The sequence below is a fragment of the Ananas comosus genome, linkage group 2 (assembly GCF_001540865.1).
Source record: "Ananas comosus cultivar F153 linkage group 2, ASM154086v1, whole genome shotgun sequence".
Taxonomy (NCBI): domain Eukaryota; kingdom Viridiplantae; phylum Streptophyta; class Magnoliopsida; order Poales; family Bromeliaceae; genus Ananas; species Ananas comosus.
Genome location: NC_033622.1, coordinates 16,684,781 through 16,703,060, shown reverse-complemented (window position 1 = coordinate 16,703,060; position 18,280 = coordinate 16,684,781). Strand labels below are relative to the sequence as shown.

Sequence of the window (18,280 nt, the reverse complement as noted above, 5' to 3'; positions counted from 1 at the left end):
GATTAAATCCGAAGTAAGAACTAAGAACACGCACAGCCTTATTAGTTTTTATATATATTGTCGCTGTTACTCTTCTTTATTAAAAAATATCCTTCACGATTATCACCTTTTGCATGGTGCGTCTCTTCACGGAGACGGAGAAAGTCGTGCTAATATTATATGGGATTTGGACCAGAGCAATATACCATTAAGGTTCAGCAATATTTGAGAGATAGATGGCATGTTATTTTCGCTTCGTTTAAAAATAAATTTAATTAAAAATATGAATCAATTAGGATTCGAACTTGATATCTCGGGTATCAACCACCAAACTTTTTACCAGTTGCTCTATGGACTTTCAACAATGTTATCCTTTATTTTTTTTTTTTTTTTTTTTTACACGACTCATAAAAGGCTTATATTTACTTACAAATTTTATCAAATATTTTTTCAATTATAAAAATATTTAGATATATGAGTGTAAAATTTACGGTTTATTAATTGTGCAGACAAAATATTTTCCTATAAGGTTACAAAAATGATAATAATGATACATAAACACTTGAAAGTTGATGCGAATCTTCATTTTATCTCACTTGTGAGGGTTCATAAAAATTCAAACAAATTTTAGTTAGAAAAAATTAATATGATAAGTAAAAAGTAATAATCTTTGAATAAAAAGAAATGTAAGAGATGATGTACACCAATAGTATAGCTTTTTTGAAGATCAATCTGACACCGTCCAATTCCTATTTTACCACATTAGTGTTAACCATATTCATATTTTTCTAATATATACTTCACATCCAAAAAAGTTACCAAAGCACTAGGATGATCAGTGACGTGCATAATTTAGAATGTCCACAGACATTTCTCCAAAATAATTACAAAAGAATTGTATTGAAGAAACACTAAAGCTGACCGCCGCCCATTCACTTAACACATCCTAACAGAGATGGTATTCAAACAAACGTTGCAGCAAAAAAATAAAAAAAAAGAGATTATTCCACCATTACTCCATTAAACAAAAAAGCAAAAATAATCCTTGAGTAATACGCAAAGAGTAGCGTGGAAATAGCCTTCTGGAGATCACAGCACAATTTTCAAACTGGTACCAAATTAAAAAACTGGGAGAAACAAAAAGATGACAAAAAGAAAAACAAAGCTCAAACAGTATTGGATGGATAATGCAATCGGCACATAGTTTCTGTTGAGTTCAAAAGCCTCTAAACCAGAAAATTTGGCAGATTAAATTAATCACAAAATCTAACTAGATAGAACAGGAGGGTTCTCCTCTGCGGTGGAACAAAGGATTTCTCATCCCCTCTCTCACTACTATATAAATTTATTCACAAGCATTCCCCTTCAAAGCTCTTCTTTGACACCTTTTTCTTTTCATTTTTTGTGCCTTCAAAGCTCNCCGCCCCCCTTCTTCATGGAGTTTCCGCTCATAAGAATGAGACCTGTATATTATCACAGAAGATGAAAAAGCCAGCACAGGCCCTTTACTACAATTCATCAGAACTCTTTCTAAAACTACTCTTTTAGGCAATTGGCAATCCAATTTATTCGATCTGAGTAACTATGACAGAGCAGCACTTCCATCAGCTTTCGCCTCTGTTCGAGTATAGGTGAGACTTCTTGATGTCGGAGATAGAACCTGATTTCCAGAAGCTAACAGGGCATTAGTGGTAGCTTTCGCAGCCTCAGTGAGCTGAGGACTAGAAGCCTCATCGCGCTTCCATTGCAAGCTTCGAGCCCCGCCTTTGATGGGAAGCCGGCCTCGGAAAGCACCAGGAAGAACTCCCCTCGGATATGCGAGCCTACCAAGCCTAGAAGCAAAAGGTGAAGCCCGTGAAATCCTTGGCCAGCCCAACATCTGTGCAGCTTCATGCGAGCTTCTTCGAACAACCTGACGCACAGCAAATGTTCATGTGATTCTGAGGAAATGCTTGCGCTCATCAAAATTTTTTGTGCACTAATATTAAAGAAGAGACTGAAAACAAGTATGTGGTCTTAAATGGAAATGATAGATGCATGGCCCTGAGTATTAAAATGGTTTACGCATCTATCCAAGCTTATTTCATAACAATTTGATAACGTAACAATAGCACCATAATAGCAGCAATGCTTATATTTTAATTTGAATGCTACATTTCAATGTTCTACATCCTTAATAGCTGCACAAGTTCTCTTCATGCGGATTGTTGATTCATCATTTCCTTGATGGACAAGAGACAGATTGAAAAAGTTATACCTACTATTAGGGAAAATCATCAGAATCACTTTACCTTAAGAATACGGGACATGAATGATGTGCCATTTAGCGACAATGCCGATTCTGCTGATTCCTTGTGTAGAAACTCTACATAAGCTGAGCTGTTTAAAATAAAAAAGGTTTACATCAATTCAAATATACTCAACAGAAGGTAACAAAATAAATAAATTGCACGGTATTCCCGGCAACCTCACCCTGTTGGTTGGCCAGTTGCTGCATCTGTTACAATTATCACTTTCAATACTGCTCCAAACTTATTGAAATGGCGAGAAAGAGCATCTTTAGTGGCTGCAAAGTGAACCTGCAATCCAAACATGAGAAAATGATAAGCATTATATTATCGCATTTGGATCTTTAGGAATTTAAATGATAGATACTTGCATTGCTAACAAAGAGAGTTCGAGAATTAACATCGTCCAGAGGATGGCCAGCAGTGTATAAACCAGAAACTGCACAGGAAAAAAAAAAATTAAAGACCTCATGAACATGCTATGGTAAAGTGATAAAGAAAATTGACAAGAACGTATATAACATCCTATCCAAATCAAGAACAAGATAGTTTAGTTATCCTTCTCAATATTAGAATATTCAGACTAAGAACAAATTGTTAACAGAAAGGAAGCCATTTCGTCCCAAATCTCACTCCAGCATTAACCCACTATCATGGCCTAAGTAACTAGAAGCAAGAAAGTTTGTGAGGGAGAGAAAGAAGTCCAAAAATGAAGTTGCACCATCTTTTGCTTGTGCAACAGGCTTTTAATAATTACATAAAGAGTATTAATATCATCAGGGAGACTGCCCAATCCAGCTGATTTCTCATTAGTATAAGCAATATATTTCTTGTTTCTCAAATGAAATAACTACGCAGACAATTAAAAGGTAGTACTGATGCAGACTATTCAGCTTGTACTATTTACTTATTACTTCATGGATATAAGTATGTTGAGTACCAGGTGCTGGTAATGTCTTCTGGGTCTCCTTTGGAACATCAGCAACCGCTATCACCTGAAACAATATTTTATAAACCATCTAAGCACCTCCAAGAAATAAGATTCATGGTAATAACACAGAGTAATAGAAGCAAGTAAAAGAAAGAACAAGGAGGAGAATATCTCAAATTGAATATAAAAATGCAACGAGTACCAATTTGCTAAAATATGCTGGAATTTTTTCTGAACAAGCAACGTAAATTTTTCAGAAACCACCAGAAAATCGACAATCTTAAGAACACGTAGCAAACAATGCAGATCTCTTTCATGATGCATTGTTTCTACTTAAAACAAAATATTAAGTCACATGTTGAACACCCTAAAAGGCCGATAGCGAACTTACTTTCTCGGTCAATGAAGCATCCTTCTTGTTCGGAATACTGATATTTGGTTTCCCAGCATTCATATTGCTCTTATCCACAGATACCTGATTCTCCACCACATTCACATCTCTTGGAACCTGATAGTTGGGAGGTTTCCATGTGTTCACATTAACAGATATATTCACAATCTTGCTAGAAGTCACTGGTACTGAACTAGAAGTTAAAGGTAAGTCCTGGTCCATCACCATTGTTCTTCTCACTACATCAGCTTCCTGTGACACATTGTACTCCACCATTAAAGAGCCGTGGTCTTTGCTTGCCATCATGGTGTTTCTAGAAGCATCAGCATCAACACCTGGATATCCATCATTATCAGAGGCAGAATCAACAGAAATCTCAGGTTTCTCTTCTAACATAGTCATTTCCACTTCACCTTCTCCCTCATATTCACTTCTTTGATCAACATCTTCATATTCTTCATCCTCATCCTCTTGTTCTCTCCCAAGCCTCTGTTGCCCCAATCGGTCAAACACGCTTCCTGAAGGCCTAGATTTAATCACGTCTTCAGCAGCTTCTGCAGCAGCTTTTATTGCTGTGATAGCTCCTGGTGCTCTTAGCATTGAACGTGTCCTCTGTGGTCTTTTGTCCTGAACAGTCTCAGCAGTGGAAGTCGACACCACAGACCGAAGACGCTTTGGAGTGGGTTCTGTTCTGAGGCTAGTCTGTTGCACAGTTTTTACAGCATCTCGAACAGCAAATTGGAGAAGACGGCGAGGAGCATCAAGAACTGGATGTGAGAACAAATCTCTCTGACAATAGTTACAAGTCAGTTACACATAAGAGTCTACGAGTGTAATATAAATTATTTCTCTGATTCTTTTGAGTAATATGTTGACACAACCCATAATGCTCAAAATCACAATGGCAGCTAAAATACAACAGGCAGACCTAGCAGAATAATCTTAAGCTTGCTGCTTAAAGTTAACACAGATGTACAAATACAAATGCAGGCAATTCAGACAGAGCAAAATGTTATGACCAAACTTGCAGCAATTATGACTATCAAACATAAACTAGCACCAAAAGTTCGAGAAAAAACAGAGGATATGAATTAGGATAGTACAAAAGATCTTTCTAAATAGGATAGAGTGATAGACCATGAAACAAATACATGCACTGCACATCTAATCAAACCACAAATTCTGACCAACATTATATTGTGAGCAGACCAAGGTCGCTTTAAATATTATAACAGAAAAATTTAGATTAAAAATATGTAGAAAAGCAAAAGAAAGGGAAATGTTGATTTTTTACTCTTAAGAAACCTAAAATTCTGACCTGTATTTTATTTCAACAGTTCATGAGCACGAGAGGATGACTGAATGAAAACAACAACAACAACAAAACAACACACACACACACACAAAAATGTATGTGACAAAAAATTATTTTCTGATAGCCAGATGAGCGGGTGCTGGTTAAGCACAGGGCTTACACCAAACACAAACTGCGATGCAGTAGTAAGGACTGGACGTGGAGCATGACAGCTACTTGTTCCAGTTACCATTTTGCATCTTAGATCCAATGGAGGAATAAAAATCATTTTCTTTCAAAAGAATGATATTTTTTCTGCTAAGTTTGTCTGCAAAGTACTAGAGTTTGTGAGTAGAAAGATGTGCAACCTTTAAGAATTAGTGCTCCTCTTAGGTGACTAAGATGTTGTGGACAATTACAGACTGAAAATTTACGTAGTGAGACAAATGGGCAAAGTTGACACCCAGCAGTGGGACTTGCAAATTTTATTTGCACTGATGCACAGTCGCATTTGAGTGCCTATAATTGATACTGATAGCATAAAACATAACCTACTATGCTCAAGAGGCTAAAACTGAGAAGCAATAGTAAGATTTCTAAATCTCCCACAACCATCTAATATGTAGACTTTCACAAGTTTTGCTAAAGAGCATAATAAACTAAGCAAAAGTACAAGTTATACTACTAAAGGCAAGGCCAGAACACAGTTCAAGATGACTAACCTTAGGAGGCTGCTTTTCTTCTTCTCGTTCTCTCTTTCTCCGAACATGCAAATTAGGGGAGTGAGATCGCCTAGAATTATTGGATTTCTGATCTGTCTTTTCCTCCGCATGCAGAATATTAGTCACAACACTCCGAAGAGGAAATGCTCCTGGTTCCTCCTGAACTAATCCTCTCCACTCCCTCTTGTGCTGCCTTCTAGTAATTTTACTTGTCCCTCTATCAGTATCTGTTGGTATCTCAACGTTTGAATCCTCCCTTTGTAATTTGTTTCTCCTGGATGACTCACTTGAGATGTTATTGCTCTTAGAGGCATCGTTCGAAGTTGTTACTTGTGACTGCACATAAAGATTCAAGTTCGAAGAGAGATGATCCCACAACCTGCACCAAGATAAATTACCAATAAATTATAAATAAAAAAAAATTGAATCAGGCAGGACATAATATAACAATAAAACTTAAAAAGAAGTAGAGAACTGAAGTTACCAGGAAACAAAAGAAACACTGTCCTCTCCCAAAAATACATGCAACTCTTTCCTGGCCTCATCTTTGCTCCTTCCGTTTCTGAGCAAAACAACAACATATTCCTGCATCGCAATGAGTAGAACATAGATAGGATTTCATCAAGAAAAGGCTCATAATCATTTCAAAATAATTTTGGACGATTAAAGGAAGCACCAATGATGGTAACTATTTACACAACAAGTTGTAAAGTAGACGCCTAATTGGTTATTATCGGAAATCAAATATTCAGTGAAACATAAAGTAGTGTATATGACTACTAGTTATCTACAAACTTCAATACAATTTAGCTAGCACCTCGCACTCAATATTCTAAACCATTAACTCCTAACTACTCTATTCATTGAGTCCATTACAAAGAAAGCAATAACAAAACCCTCGAGAAAAAAATGTCACATAATTCTTTTTGATGCAAAAGGAACACCTTAACCTCACAGTATCTTATAAAAAATAATTAGCAAAGAATGCCACATTATCCCTTTAGATGCACAAAGGAACACGTGAACCTCACAGTATCTTATAAACAATAGTTCACAAAATGTGGAAAAAATCGAAATCACATAACGATAAGCTGAAACATGAGGTATTCAGAATCAACACAAAGAAACACAACAATCTAAACAACAAAGGCAACTTAATCCACATGAACCCTCTGGCTTTCTACATTGAGCCCAACAAGTTAAAAATGTGGTGTTCATCTCCAGAAATGGAACTTTTTCGCATAAAAATAACATAAAGGCAATCTTACCACAAGGGTGTCATCGGTGTAATCACCCATATACTCCTTCAGCTTCTCCTTCACCCTGTCCCGAAGTTTCGCCAAGCCCTCGGTGGTGAAATTAACCCTAAATGTCCGATCATCGCCGCCCTGATCCGTCCCATCCATGGCGATCGCTATACAGGGAACGCCCCAAAACCCTAGAGAATCCCCAAGGAAAGGCGATAAAGAAGGAACGAAAAAGAGAAGAAACAATACCTAAATCGAAGAGTATGCGTCTCCGAATATAGAAAGGAGGAGAGTTTTTAAAATAATTAGGGTTTCGATTTTCGTTTTCGTCCCCCTCGGATTTCGCTTCCGCTAGATGGCGGAGCCGACGAAACCCGCGTCGGTGAACCGCCCCCGAGCGCCGCAAGAATCATATGTACTACGGAATTTAGTTGACGAAATTGCCCTTCCTCTACGGTGTATTAGTTTAGCCGCAACTGATTTTTAGATAGTTCTTTCTTATATCTCTCCTGATCAAACAATAGTAAAAAAACAAATTTATTTGATCAGGTAAAAAAAAAGTACATTTCAAAGGTACAAAATTATTCTTAACTATTGATCAGTTTNCTTTCTTATTGAAATGACTCTTAAGTAGAAACGAAGTTATAAATTTGTTTTTTTACTATTGTTTGATCAGGTAAAAAAAAAGTACATTTCAAAGGTACAAAATTATTCTTAACTATTGATCAGTTTGATTTAGTAGTCCAATCATTTCAAATTTTAATTCTATTATTTAGCTTTTTTTTTTTATTTGATTTGAATCAGTCAGTGAGATTTTGACTTTAAAAACTTGAATGATTCATTTATTTTTATAAATTTTAGTTAGTATAATACATATAATTTTTATAATTATAAATTTATTAAAGTAAGTAATTAGCTTAAATTTTAAAATTAAAATACTGTTGAATGATTCAAATCAAATAAATTGATAGATTGGATAGTAAAATTAAAATTTTAAAAGATTAGCTAGCCAAATCACAATAATTTCTATAAATTTTTATCTTAAAAAAATTATAGCAGCTCACGACAGCAATATAGAGTTAGCAATAGTAATGAAAAATGACTACGAAAATAATATTTATAGAAACATAGGTGCTGTTTATCTACCGTTATATTTCAAAATGAAGAAAAATTCAAGGAGCATCATTATAATTTACCATAAGGTAATTTCGTGATTTCCTCTTCCACGCTTGTTTTTTCTTTTTTTTGGTTTTGAAAGATTGTCTCTCTCTTGGTGTGAATCTTCTTTTTAGTTTTAAAAAATAATCTCTTGTCTCTCTTGGTGTAATAGATCTTATATTTTTTCCATTTTTGTATTTGAATGTATAATATATTATCCATACTAGAAACATTTGATCTTTCAACATGCTATTCCCACACGAATCTCCATCAATTAGGCGCACGTTAACCAAACAACGAAGCTTTGCCACCCAATTCATTAGGCCCCCATTTGGCTGGAGGTTAAAAGGGGGGATAAGAGGTTATCCCCCCCCTTTTACTCCCAAAAAAAAAAATTTTAGGGGTGGGGCCCAGGAATACGGTGAGATTAAGTTAATCTCATACTTATTTAATATATATATATATATATATATATATATATATATATATATAAGAATTGAGATAAAATTATTATTTTCTATTTATAATAACCCTCTATCCTTTTTATTCTACCTATTCCAACCAAACACTATTTTACTTATATCTGAACTAAATCCAATTCTCAACCAAATACAAAATTACTCTAACCTTACCTTAACCCTGAGTTTAATCCTATTCCTGAAATAACTAGTTCTTACTTAACCGCGAACCAAACGAAGCCTAGGTGTTTCCAAATTATTTTATTTTATTTTTTGAAGAAATACTATTCATCTGTTTTCAAGCCGTAATCAGAAACACGGCAAAAATGCGTAACAAGACGCCGACTTCGGTTTATTAGTTGGCAGAGGAGAGGTGCCACATGACACAACCGGATTTAATTATAAAACAAAATCCGCAGTATATGATATTTCGTCACCGACTCTACTGTACAATGTGGCTATCGCCGAGTTCAAATTTCGCTTTGTCCGCATGCCCGCGTTCTCCCGGTGGATATTCGAACAATGATCGATTGCATCCGACCCGGCTCGCGATTCAATGAACCCGAGAACAATCGTTGCACGAATCTCAACACTTCCGACCCGCGAACTGCTCTCAAGCGGGATCTCGACCGCAGACGAAAAAGGGGCGGGAGATTTTTGACGTACCGCCCCTGAATATAAAAGAAACGAACCCTCCCTCATTCTCCCTCCGATATTAAACATTTTTTTGTCTCTTTCCTTCCAATCGATCACCTTCTCGTTCTCGCGCGAAATGGAGCGTAAGAAGAGACCTAGGGTTTCCAAAGGCGATGAGAAGCAACATCGAGAAAAGGTCCGCGACGAAGAATCCATGGATGCAGAGGAGAGCCTCTACGAGGTATAATTCCGATCTATTTCTTGATCTTTTTCTTTCTACATCTCTTTTGTGGGATCGATTTGATCTCTCTCGTGTGTTGATTCGTTCTCTATTGTGATTCGTTCTCTGGGTCAATTTTTGGCAAATAATGCAGTCTTATCTTGCTTATCAATAAGTCTAGACTTGTTAGTGTAATCTTCATGTTTCAAAGTGCTTTAATCTAAAACTTAGCATGATAGAGTGATTGGATAATGAAATGCGAACAAAAGAACAATAATTAGTGTGATTAATGGGTTGCTGATAATTGATCAATTCCATCGACTGTGCAGGTTGATATGTCGTTCCCCAGAGAANAATTATATATTTAAAATTTAAAATTATTATTTTTAATTATTTAAATTTTAAATTTAAATTTAAATTCAAATATAAAAATTAAGATAAAATTATTATTTTCTATTTATAATAATCCTTTATCTTTTTATTCCACCTACTCCAACCAAACACACTAAATCCAATTCTCAACCAAACACAAAATTACTTTAACCTTACCTTAACCTTAAATTTAATCCTATTCCTGAAATAACTAGTTCTTACTTAACCGCAAACCAAACGAAGCCTAGGTGTTTCCAAATTTTTTATTTTATTTTATTTTATTTTTTGAAGAAATACTATGCATCTGTTTTCAAGCCGTAATCAGAAACACAGCAAAAATGCGTAACAAGACGCCGACTTCGGTTTATTAGTTGGCAGAGGAGACCGGAGAGGTGCCACATGACACAACCGGATTTAATTATAAAACAAAATCCTCAGTATATGGTATTTCGTCACCGACTCTACTGTACAATGTGGCTATCGCCGAGTTCAAATTTCGCTTTGTCCGCATGCCCGCGTTCTCCCGATGGAGATTCGAACAATGATCGATTGCATCCGACCCGGCTCGCGATTCAATGAACCCGAGAACAATCGTTGCACGAATCTCAACACTTCCGACCCGCGAACTGCTCTCAAGCGGGATCTCGACCGCAGACGAAAAAGGGGCGGGAGATTTTTGACGTACCGCCCCTGAATATAAAAGAAACGAACCCTCCCTCATTCTCCCTCCGATATTAAACATTTTTTTTGTCTCTTTCCTTCCAATCGATCACCTTCTCGTTCTCGCGCGAAATGGAGCGTAAGAAGAGACCTAGGGTTTCCAAAGGCGATGAGAAGCAACATCGAGAAAAGGTCCGCGACGAAGAATCCATGGATGCAGAGGAGAGCCTCTACGAGGTATAATTCCGATCTATTTCTTGATCTTTTTCTTTCTACATCTCTTTTGTGGGATCGATTTGATCTCTCTCGTGTGTTGATTCGTTCTCTATTGTGATTCGTTCTCTGGGTCAATTTTTGGCAAATAATGCAGTCTTATCTTGCTTATCAATAAGTATAGACTTGTTAGTGTAATCTTCATGTTTCAAAGTGCTTTAATCTAAAACTTAGCATGATAGAGTGATTGGATAATGAAATGCGAACAAAAGAACAATAATTAGTGTGATTAATGGGTTGCTGATAATTGATCAATTCCATCGACTGTGCAGGTTGATATGTCGTTCCCCAGAGAATTAGATTATTATTATTATTATTATTATTTTTTTTTTTTCCTTCCATTCTCATTCTTTTATGGAATGGATTAGACAGATTTGGAGAAGTGCTCCTAGCATGGTGAACATACGTTTGATGCTGTACAGTCTTAATGGCGTCTTACACGCACATTGAACATTATGCCAAATATAGTATATAATGGAGACTCAAGACTATTTTTTATATGATCCTCAAATGAACACTTGATAAGTAAAACTTTATGGTGAGCCACATGTATCTTTAGGAGAAACTCGTCGAACTTGAACTTGGTTTCTTGGATATGAACCTGGGCTTGAATATGAACCTAATATCATCCCTTAGAAAACAAAGCTCACCAACTTGAAATTGGTTTCTTTCAGATCCTTGGTATGGAAAGAACAGCCTCACAACAAGAAATCAAGAAGGCGTACTACAAGTTGGCCTTGCACCTCCACCAGATAAGAAACGTCGGGACAAGGTATGCAATTTCTTCCAGGGTTCCCTCCTTTTTTTTAAATTTTTGTCCCCTTTTTTGCTCATTTGGCTGATTTGTTGATTTTTTTTAACCTAGGAAGCCAAAGAAAAGTTTCAGATTTACAGAATGTTATGTCAGTTCTTGGTGATGAGGAGAAACAGGCAATATATGATCAAACTGGTTGTGTTGACGATGTTTTTTTTTTTAAAGAAAGGGGTAGCTTGCTCCGCTTCATTCATTAAAAAGATGAACTAAGCTACAAAGTGAGACACCTAAGAGTCCTAGAGGAACGGATGGAGCGAGCGGAAGGTCGCTAGAAGCTGTCTCGGGGAGGCTTTTTTTTTTTTTCCGAAGATTCTATTGTTGCGATCCAGCCAGATAGTGTTGAAGGTGTTGTATGTCATAAGATGCCACACTTTCAATCTCCTTAAATCACTTGTCCTTGGCATCCTATCTTATTATTTTTCCACACTGATCAGGTCTTCTCTAGTGAAGCTGCTGAGAATCTGCAGCCGTTCTTTCAGATCGATGTTCAGAAAGGTACTGTTTGTTTAGCTGTTCCAGATGGCTCACAAGAGCTAAATTTTACTGACTATCACCTGCTAGCTTTTAGCTCTAACCAAGTCTTTCTCGATCTACCTAAGGTCACTGAGGCTGATATTGAAGAATTTGAAACCAACTAGAGGGGATCAGATTCTGAGAAGAAGGATTTAAAGGCTCTTTACAAAAAATTCAAGCGAAATATGAGAAGGTAAACAAGATGGAAGAATATATAGTTTGACCTGTTTCTGCAGGTACTTTGTGATATTTTTGTTGCACTTCAGTATCTTCATTGACACTGCTCTTCTTATACCACGCTTTTCTGTTCGATGCTGTGTTCTGATCCCAAATTGGATTCACATAGATTTGAGGATATTATCAATGAGGCAATAGCCAGAGATGTGTTTTCTTAATCAATACCTATCACTTGGGGTTCATAATTGTAGTATGATTCAGTTCCCAATTAAAGTGAGCAATGAAGCCAGTAAAATTTCCACTTCATCTCCAAAATGGCAACCAACGATCTCCCGGTTATTTAGAATACAATTTCATGATTGCATGGTAATATTCCAGTCTTGCTGTTAATAATCTCTTTCGGACTTCCTGTGCTAATAGATAGATTGCTTGTTTTGAAAATCATGTCTTGTGGTATGCTCTTACATTAATCAAATTGATTGTATTTAATCTGCAGGAGAACTTAAAACAACAAAGGCATACAAGAAACGGGCAAAACGAGTTTCTGAAACTAGACTACCAATTGATCCTCTGGTGAGAAGAGCGAAGTGAGTTCTCTCGCTACGAGCATGCTTGGTGCGCAACATTACTAGAAAACATTCTTTTTGATTGCTGACGTTACGCAGCGCAGGAGACGAAGGAAAGAACAGTTTGACTCAATAATTTCGCCCATTATATCTAAGTGTGGTGGGTTGGCTACTCACGAGCCCACAGAAGATGAATTTCAGAGAGCACAGCAGAGGCTCGAAAGGAAGCAGGCCAAAAGGCGGAAACACTAGTCAGCAGCTTATTACAGGGCAGTCAATTTACCATTCTTTTCAATTGAAGGGAATTATTTCTCATAGGACTAACTACACGCCAAAAGGCTTTCTAACTGGCTTATGTGCCAGCTTCTAACTGGTTCGCTGCACGTAAGGCTTTCTTATTGTAGCATCTTCGCTCATCTGGTAAATGCTTTATCTGGCGGTTCAAATATCTTGTTCTTCCGTTCATTTGAGTGTTCGGTAATATGAACCGTAACTTTTGGACTTTTGTTATTAGTAGTCCGTCCAATTAGCTGGATCACTTATTCTTGTTGGAATGAGTTCTAGCATTCATCAACTTTGCTTCCATTTGTGCATGCTAAGATTGGGTCGTATTGGTCCAACAGTTATGTGTTTGTTGTACCCGTTTATCAATATTTATTTCTTTTTTTAAGAAAAATGAAACTAAGTTGATGTGTGATTTTTTTTAATCCCCCCACGAAAATGTGATGCTAGATGGTCACGCTGGACAAGGGTTGGGGGTGGAGATAAGGGTAAGATATTAGACGTTGATGGGTGACCTGCTAGTTGGCAAAACTAAGTCAGAATTGGCTCTTTAGCATCCTTTTGGATTTGTCTTATGGTGGGGCTAGTTTGGTCCATTTCCGGCTCTACCACCAACTAATGTTGTTATTACCCGTTTTACCGCGGCTAAAGTACTCGTCGTGGTAACTCTCCAGTTTGGGCCTTGGATATCAATGGGTACAAATATTCGAAATTTTATCTAAATTCGAATATGAGCAGAGCGAATTTTCGATGCTAAATGAATAGAATTTCAAATATGAATATCAAAAATAAAAATCTGACGGATATGAGTGCGGATATGGATTTTGACTGTACCCGATCCGAATCCGATTCGAATCCGAATTTATTTTATATTATATATAATATGTATATAAAAATTTGATATTATATTTGAATTTATATTTTAAAATTTTAAATTTAATATAATATATCTTGAAACATTAAAAAAAAATAATTATTTTGGATTCGGATTTCGAGTTTTTGGTTGGGTTTGAGTTTGGATATGAATTTTTAAAATCCGTCGGGTTCGGATTTCAGTTCGGGTTTGGAGTCAAATTCGAATTTTTAAAAATCCGCTTCGAATCTGGCCCGTTGACATCTCTAATTGGGCCAAGTACTTTTTTATTATCGCTTTTATTCTATAAAATTAACGAGCAAATAAGCATGAGAAATAGCTCTCTACAAGAGAAATCTCTTGCTCTGTAACGTCCTTATCCTGAGATTGCCTTTTTTTTTTTTTAGAATTGATTTCTTTCTCTCTCTCTCTCTCTCTCTCTCTCTCTCTCTCTCTTTTGTTTTTTTGTTTTTTTTTTTGTTTTTGGTTACAATAATAATAATTACATGCCAAAGAAGCATCCGCTTCAACAACGAACTCCCACCGTCCGACCCCCACCGCAAGTGAACCAAACTGCAACCTACAACATCCACGGCCGATCCGGTTCCTAAAAGTCCAAATCATCTGATCCAACGGACACCGACGCCCCAACAACCACTCATTCCTATCAAAGCAATCATCCTCCCTCCCCGCACGCTCAAATCGCAAGCAACCCCTCCACTCCACGCCAACTTTTCATCGTTCTCCCTTTCCTCTCCCATTTTAAATACTCCCTCCCCCGCTTTAAAAGAAAAACAAAAAACATCAAAAATCAAAAGCAATGAGAAAAGAAGAAAAGGAACGAATGAAAGAAGCTCCTCTCCTCCACCAAGCTTCTTCGCTCTCTCGCTTTCATACGGAGCCATTATTATGATCAGTTCTCTCTCTCGCTCTCTTTCTCTCTCTCTCTCTCTCTCTCTCTCTCTCTCTCCTCATTGCTCCCGCGTGATAGCCATTAGATGTTTAATTAACTCTACCCCGCTCGTAAGCTGTGAGTTGAGTCCTTTATATTCTCTCTCTCTCTCTCTCTCTCTCTCTCTCTCTCTCTCTCTTATATTCTTCTTATATTAGAATGGTGAGGAAATCCATTGGATACAAAGAGAGGATGGAGGGGGGAGGAGGAGGAGGAGGAGGAGGAGAGGAGAAGTACGAGGTGCTGGAGCAGATCGGGAGAGGATCCTTCGGAGCCGCGTTTCTCGTGCTCCACAAGGCCGACCGCAAGAGGTGAGCAAGCCGTCCATCTCTCTCGTCGTGCTTTCCCCTTTGAACCGTTTCTGATTTGTCGATTTTGATCATCTTCTCTTCTCTTATTAGGTATGTGTTGAAGAGGATACGATTAACGAAGCAGACGGAGAAGTTCCAACGCACAGCGTATCAGGAGGTAGTGCTAGTCCTTACTCTCTCTACGATCCGCTGTTCTAATTTTTAGAAGAATCGTAACCGTCAAATTTTGGGCCGATGGCACACAGATGGCTCTGATGGCGAGTCTAATCAACCCCTACATTGTGGAGTACAAGGACGGCTGGGTGGAGGAGGTAATTAAAGAGATAGGAAACAACTTGGCTTATTTTAATGTTTGAATTAGTAAAGTAGTTTTCGGGTTAATATATGGGTTTCTCCGTGCAGGGCAATTCGGTGTGTATAGTCACAAGCTTTTGCGACGGGGGTGACATGTATGTCGCTGGGAAAAATCAAACCTTCCTTCTATTCTACATATAATATTCTTCTAATTCTAGTATTTGGTCCCACAGTGCAGAGAAGATAAAGAAGGCGAGAGGAGTACCCTTCTCTGAAGAGGTAAGGTTAAAACCTAAGACCATTCTATTGCTTCTCAGGCTCCTGTACGTCACTGTGATCTATATATTTCTCACTGTAAAAAAACATCATCTCTGCTTCTTCTTACTGTCTTAATAGAGGGTCTGCAGATGGCTGGCACAGCTACTTTTGGCCGTCGATTACCTGCATTCCAACCGAGTTCTGCATCGCGATCTCAAGGTACGACCGGTTATTAGCAACAATTCACACGTGCACGGCCGAATGCTTACCGCACAAAAACAACTTAACAACTTCTTGACATTTTACCGATGCGATGCGTTACGTTACGATTGACTTCTTTTATATTTCATTGCAGTGCTCTAACATATTCTTAACAAAGGACGGCAATATTCGGCTTGGTGAGATACGCTTCATCCTACAATTTGCACCTAAACATATAATTTGTAATGACAAAATCATGAAAATACCAAACCGCTTTCATTGCTGTAACACAGGAGACTTTGGGCTCGCAAAATTGCTCAACGCAGAAGACCTTACTTCTTCGGTACGGCCTGTTAATTTCCTCCATACTACAAGTTCTGTAAGTAGGTGAAAGTATATAATCCTAGAAAAGGTCGTAGCCAGATACCATAATTTTTGGGTGAACAAGCAGTGTCCCTTATATCTTATGGTATTTACGGAAACAAAAGTTTTGCGAGATAACCTGCAGTATGAGTATCTGTTTAACTGTACTGCATTATTCAACAATTCTTGACATAATTTTGTAGGTTGTAGGAACTCCCAACTATATGTGCCCTGAGATACTAGCTGACATACCTTATGGCTACAAATCCGATATCTGGTCCCTGGGTGAGATTTGTCTTAATATAGTCGAATACAGCCATCTACTTTTCTACGGGAAACTATCAAAATTCGCTTCTTATGTCTCTTTCCTAACATTTCAGGTTGCTGTATGTTTGAGATTATGGCGCATCGCCCTGCGTTCCGAGCTTCGGTGAGTGAATATGAGTTTCCTCTGTCTCGCATTTCCTTTGACCTAAGGCAATAACATTACAAACTATTGAATCGATTCAATTTCTGACTTATTGATATAAATGTCTGCAAACAGGACATAACAGGACTGGTTAACAAAATAAACAGATCTTCCATTTCCCCCATGCCCACCACATACTCACCAGAATTGTAAATATCCTGACGCAAATAGATCAAACTCATTTTTCACAACAATTTACTTACGATGCTTCATCGAAAATATTAGGTTTTGATGCTTTCAATCATGTATCAATACAGCTTATTAAAGATGAGCTGCTTGTGTATTACAGGAAGCAATTGATCAAATGCATGCTAAGAAAGAATCCAGAGCACAGGCCCACTGTAAGTCTCCAAAACTTTAATGTGCGTAAGTAAATTAAATTCCACCACACTTCAGTGATTTGATAGTTTCCTATGTTCTAGGCTGCAGAACTATTGAGGCAACCCTATCTGCAACCATATCTTTCGGAATTATGCAGTCCCTCTTCATTCTACCTTCCGATAAAGTCTACAAGCAATACGTCACAAGAGAAACAGGAAAAGAAGCAACGAAGTAAAGCTCCCAAAAACACAAGAAATGGTAAGAGAGGAGGAGACTCCAAAAAGCAGTCGCAAAGTTCAGAAGAAGCAAAAGAACGGGCTACGATGACTCAATCAGATGCTTCTACCGATGAAATTCCAGATATATACGCCGTTGACCACTCGAACAATGAACAAGATCATACAGAGCAGCACCTCCAACCAAGAGATAAGTTACTGAGTGATAAAAGTACTGGAGAAGTAAAGAAAGCTCTAAGTAGCACTCTTTCAGTAAAGGTGGTTCCGATTGACACAATTGGAATTCAAGAAGACAACATGGCCGAAACAAGTGAGCAATCAGTGAAGAGTGAAAAGGAAGCTGACCCAACAATGACTGTTAGTAAACCTACCCCCCAAAGAACAAAAACTGACATTGATGAAGTGGGAAAGGTCGTAGAAGAAGCTTCATCAATGAGCACGTTAACACTAGCGCACGGAGATACCACGCAGGTTGAGTGGGATAGTTTGAACATTGTGCAACAAAGAGCTGATGCTTTGGAATCTCTCCTCGAACTCTGTGCAAAGCTGCTAGAACAAGAGAGGCTCGAGGAACTTGCTGGTGTTTTAAAGCCATTTGGTGAAGAAGCTGTATCATCTAGAGAAACAGCAATCTGGTTGACAAAGAGTCTCATGTCGGCACCCAGATTTGCAGACGCTGACAAATCTGCTAAGATACGAAACATGAGAAGAACCAATACAATGTTTCCATGATTGCTGGAGTTGTGCTAAGGGTTAAAAATCAAATAAACAAATGCAAAGGATGCTTTTTGTCTTAATCCATTGCATTCGTGTGCGCGTGTGCATGTGTGTCCTTCATGGTAATGTACTTTTGATCATAAAATCATATATGCAACAAGAAAAATTCTTCAGAGAGCAATCCAAATATGTATAAACTCCAGCCAAAAAGATAGAACTTAACAGAGTAACTCCTCGTCTATACACATTCTCTTCTACTAAGAAATGTTTCACGTGATTAGCAGAACAGCAAAATGACCTGAATACTAACTGATCGTCGACGTC

The 18,280-nt window shown here is 37.6% G+C and overlaps 3 protein-coding genes and 1 long non-coding RNA gene across 8 annotated transcripts; 3 read left to right on the top strand and 1 right to left on the bottom strand.

The window, feature by feature from the left end:
• Positions 992 to 7,279, bottom strand: LOC109726950 (nucleolin; the record flags this gene model as incomplete). The annotated part of the gene is given in 10 exon segments (XM_020256779.1): positions 992 to 1,398; positions 1,410 to 1,891; positions 2,271 to 2,358; positions 2,452 to 2,558; positions 2,639 to 2,706; positions 3,208 to 3,262; positions 3,590 to 4,378; positions 5,606 to 5,984; positions 6,090 to 6,190; positions 6,874 to 7,279. Coding segments are annotated over 9 exon segments (2,055 nt in total).
• LOC109726929 (chaperone protein dnaJ 6-like) lies at positions 10,445 to 11,614 on the top strand. Its single transcript, XM_020256754.1, has 3 exons — positions 10,445 to 10,593; positions 11,304 to 11,401; positions 11,495 to 11,614. The coding sequence occupies exons 1-3, from the start codon at positions 10,489 to 10,491 to the stop codon at positions 11,544 to 11,546; spliced, it is 255 nt and encodes an 84-aa protein (XP_020112343.1). The 5' UTR covers positions 10,445 to 10,488; the 3' UTR covers positions 11,547 to 11,614.
• Positions 11,755 to 13,384, top strand: LOC109726938. 3 transcript variants are annotated; one of them, XR_002220659.1, is made up of 5 exons: positions 11,755 to 11,788; positions 11,878 to 11,938; positions 12,043 to 12,149; positions 12,630 to 12,720; positions 12,804 to 13,384. It is a non-coding gene; the product is annotated as an uncharacterized LOC109726938 (long non-coding RNA). The 3 variants fall into 3 exon arrangements; XR_002220658.1 differs by having other exon boundaries at positions 12,023 to 12,149; XR_002220656.1 differs by having other exon boundaries at positions 12,023 to 12,499.
• On the top strand, positions 14,545 to 18,137 carry LOC109726869 (serine/threonine-protein kinase Nek6). Of its 3 annotated transcripts, none has more exons than XM_020256716.1 (14): positions 14,545 to 14,750; positions 14,945 to 15,097; positions 15,188 to 15,254; positions 15,343 to 15,408; positions 15,500 to 15,546; positions 15,625 to 15,670; positions 15,788 to 15,868; positions 16,005 to 16,047; positions 16,144 to 16,193; positions 16,417 to 16,498; positions 16,594 to 16,643; positions 16,758 to 16,831; positions 16,972 to 17,023; positions 17,105 to 18,137. In XM_020256716.1, exons 2-14 carry the CDS (start codon positions 14,946 to 14,948, stop codon positions 17,969 to 17,971), a joined length of 1,677 nt encoding a protein of 558 aa, XP_020112305.1. In that variant the 5' UTR covers positions 14,545 to 14,750; position 14,945; the 3' UTR covers positions 17,972 to 18,137. The 3 variants fall into 3 exon arrangements, with proteins under 3 accessions (XP_020112305.1, XP_020112296.1, XP_020112289.1); XM_020256707.1 differs by having other exon boundaries at positions 14,545 to 14,864; XM_020256700.1 differs by having other exon boundaries at positions 14,545 to 14,868.

Coding starts and splice junctions, on each gene's coding strand:
- LOC109726929 (XM_020256754.1), top strand. CDS start 10,489: ATGGAGCGTAAGAAGAGACCTAGGGTTTCCAAAGGCGATGAGAAGCAA. Junction 10,594..11,303: donor CAGAGGAGAGCCTCTACGAG/GTATAATTCCGA, acceptor GGTTTCTTTCAG/ATCCTTGGTATGGAAAGAAC. Junction 11,402..11,494: donor ATAAGAAACGTCGGGACAAG/GTATGCAATTTC, acceptor TTTTTAACCTAG/GAAGCCAAAGAAAAGTTTCA.
- LOC109726869 (XM_020256700.1), top strand. CDS start 14,744: ATGATCAGTTCTCTCTCTCGCTCTCTTTCTCTCTCTCTCTCTCTCTCT. Junction 15,547..15,624: donor TTTTGCGACGGGGGTGACAT/GTATGTCGCTGG, acceptor TTGGTCCCACAG/TGCAGAGAAGATAAAGAAGG. Junction 17,024..17,104: donor ATCCAGAGCACAGGCCCACT/GTAAGTCTCCAA, acceptor CCTATGTTCTAG/GCTGCAGAACTATTGAGGCA.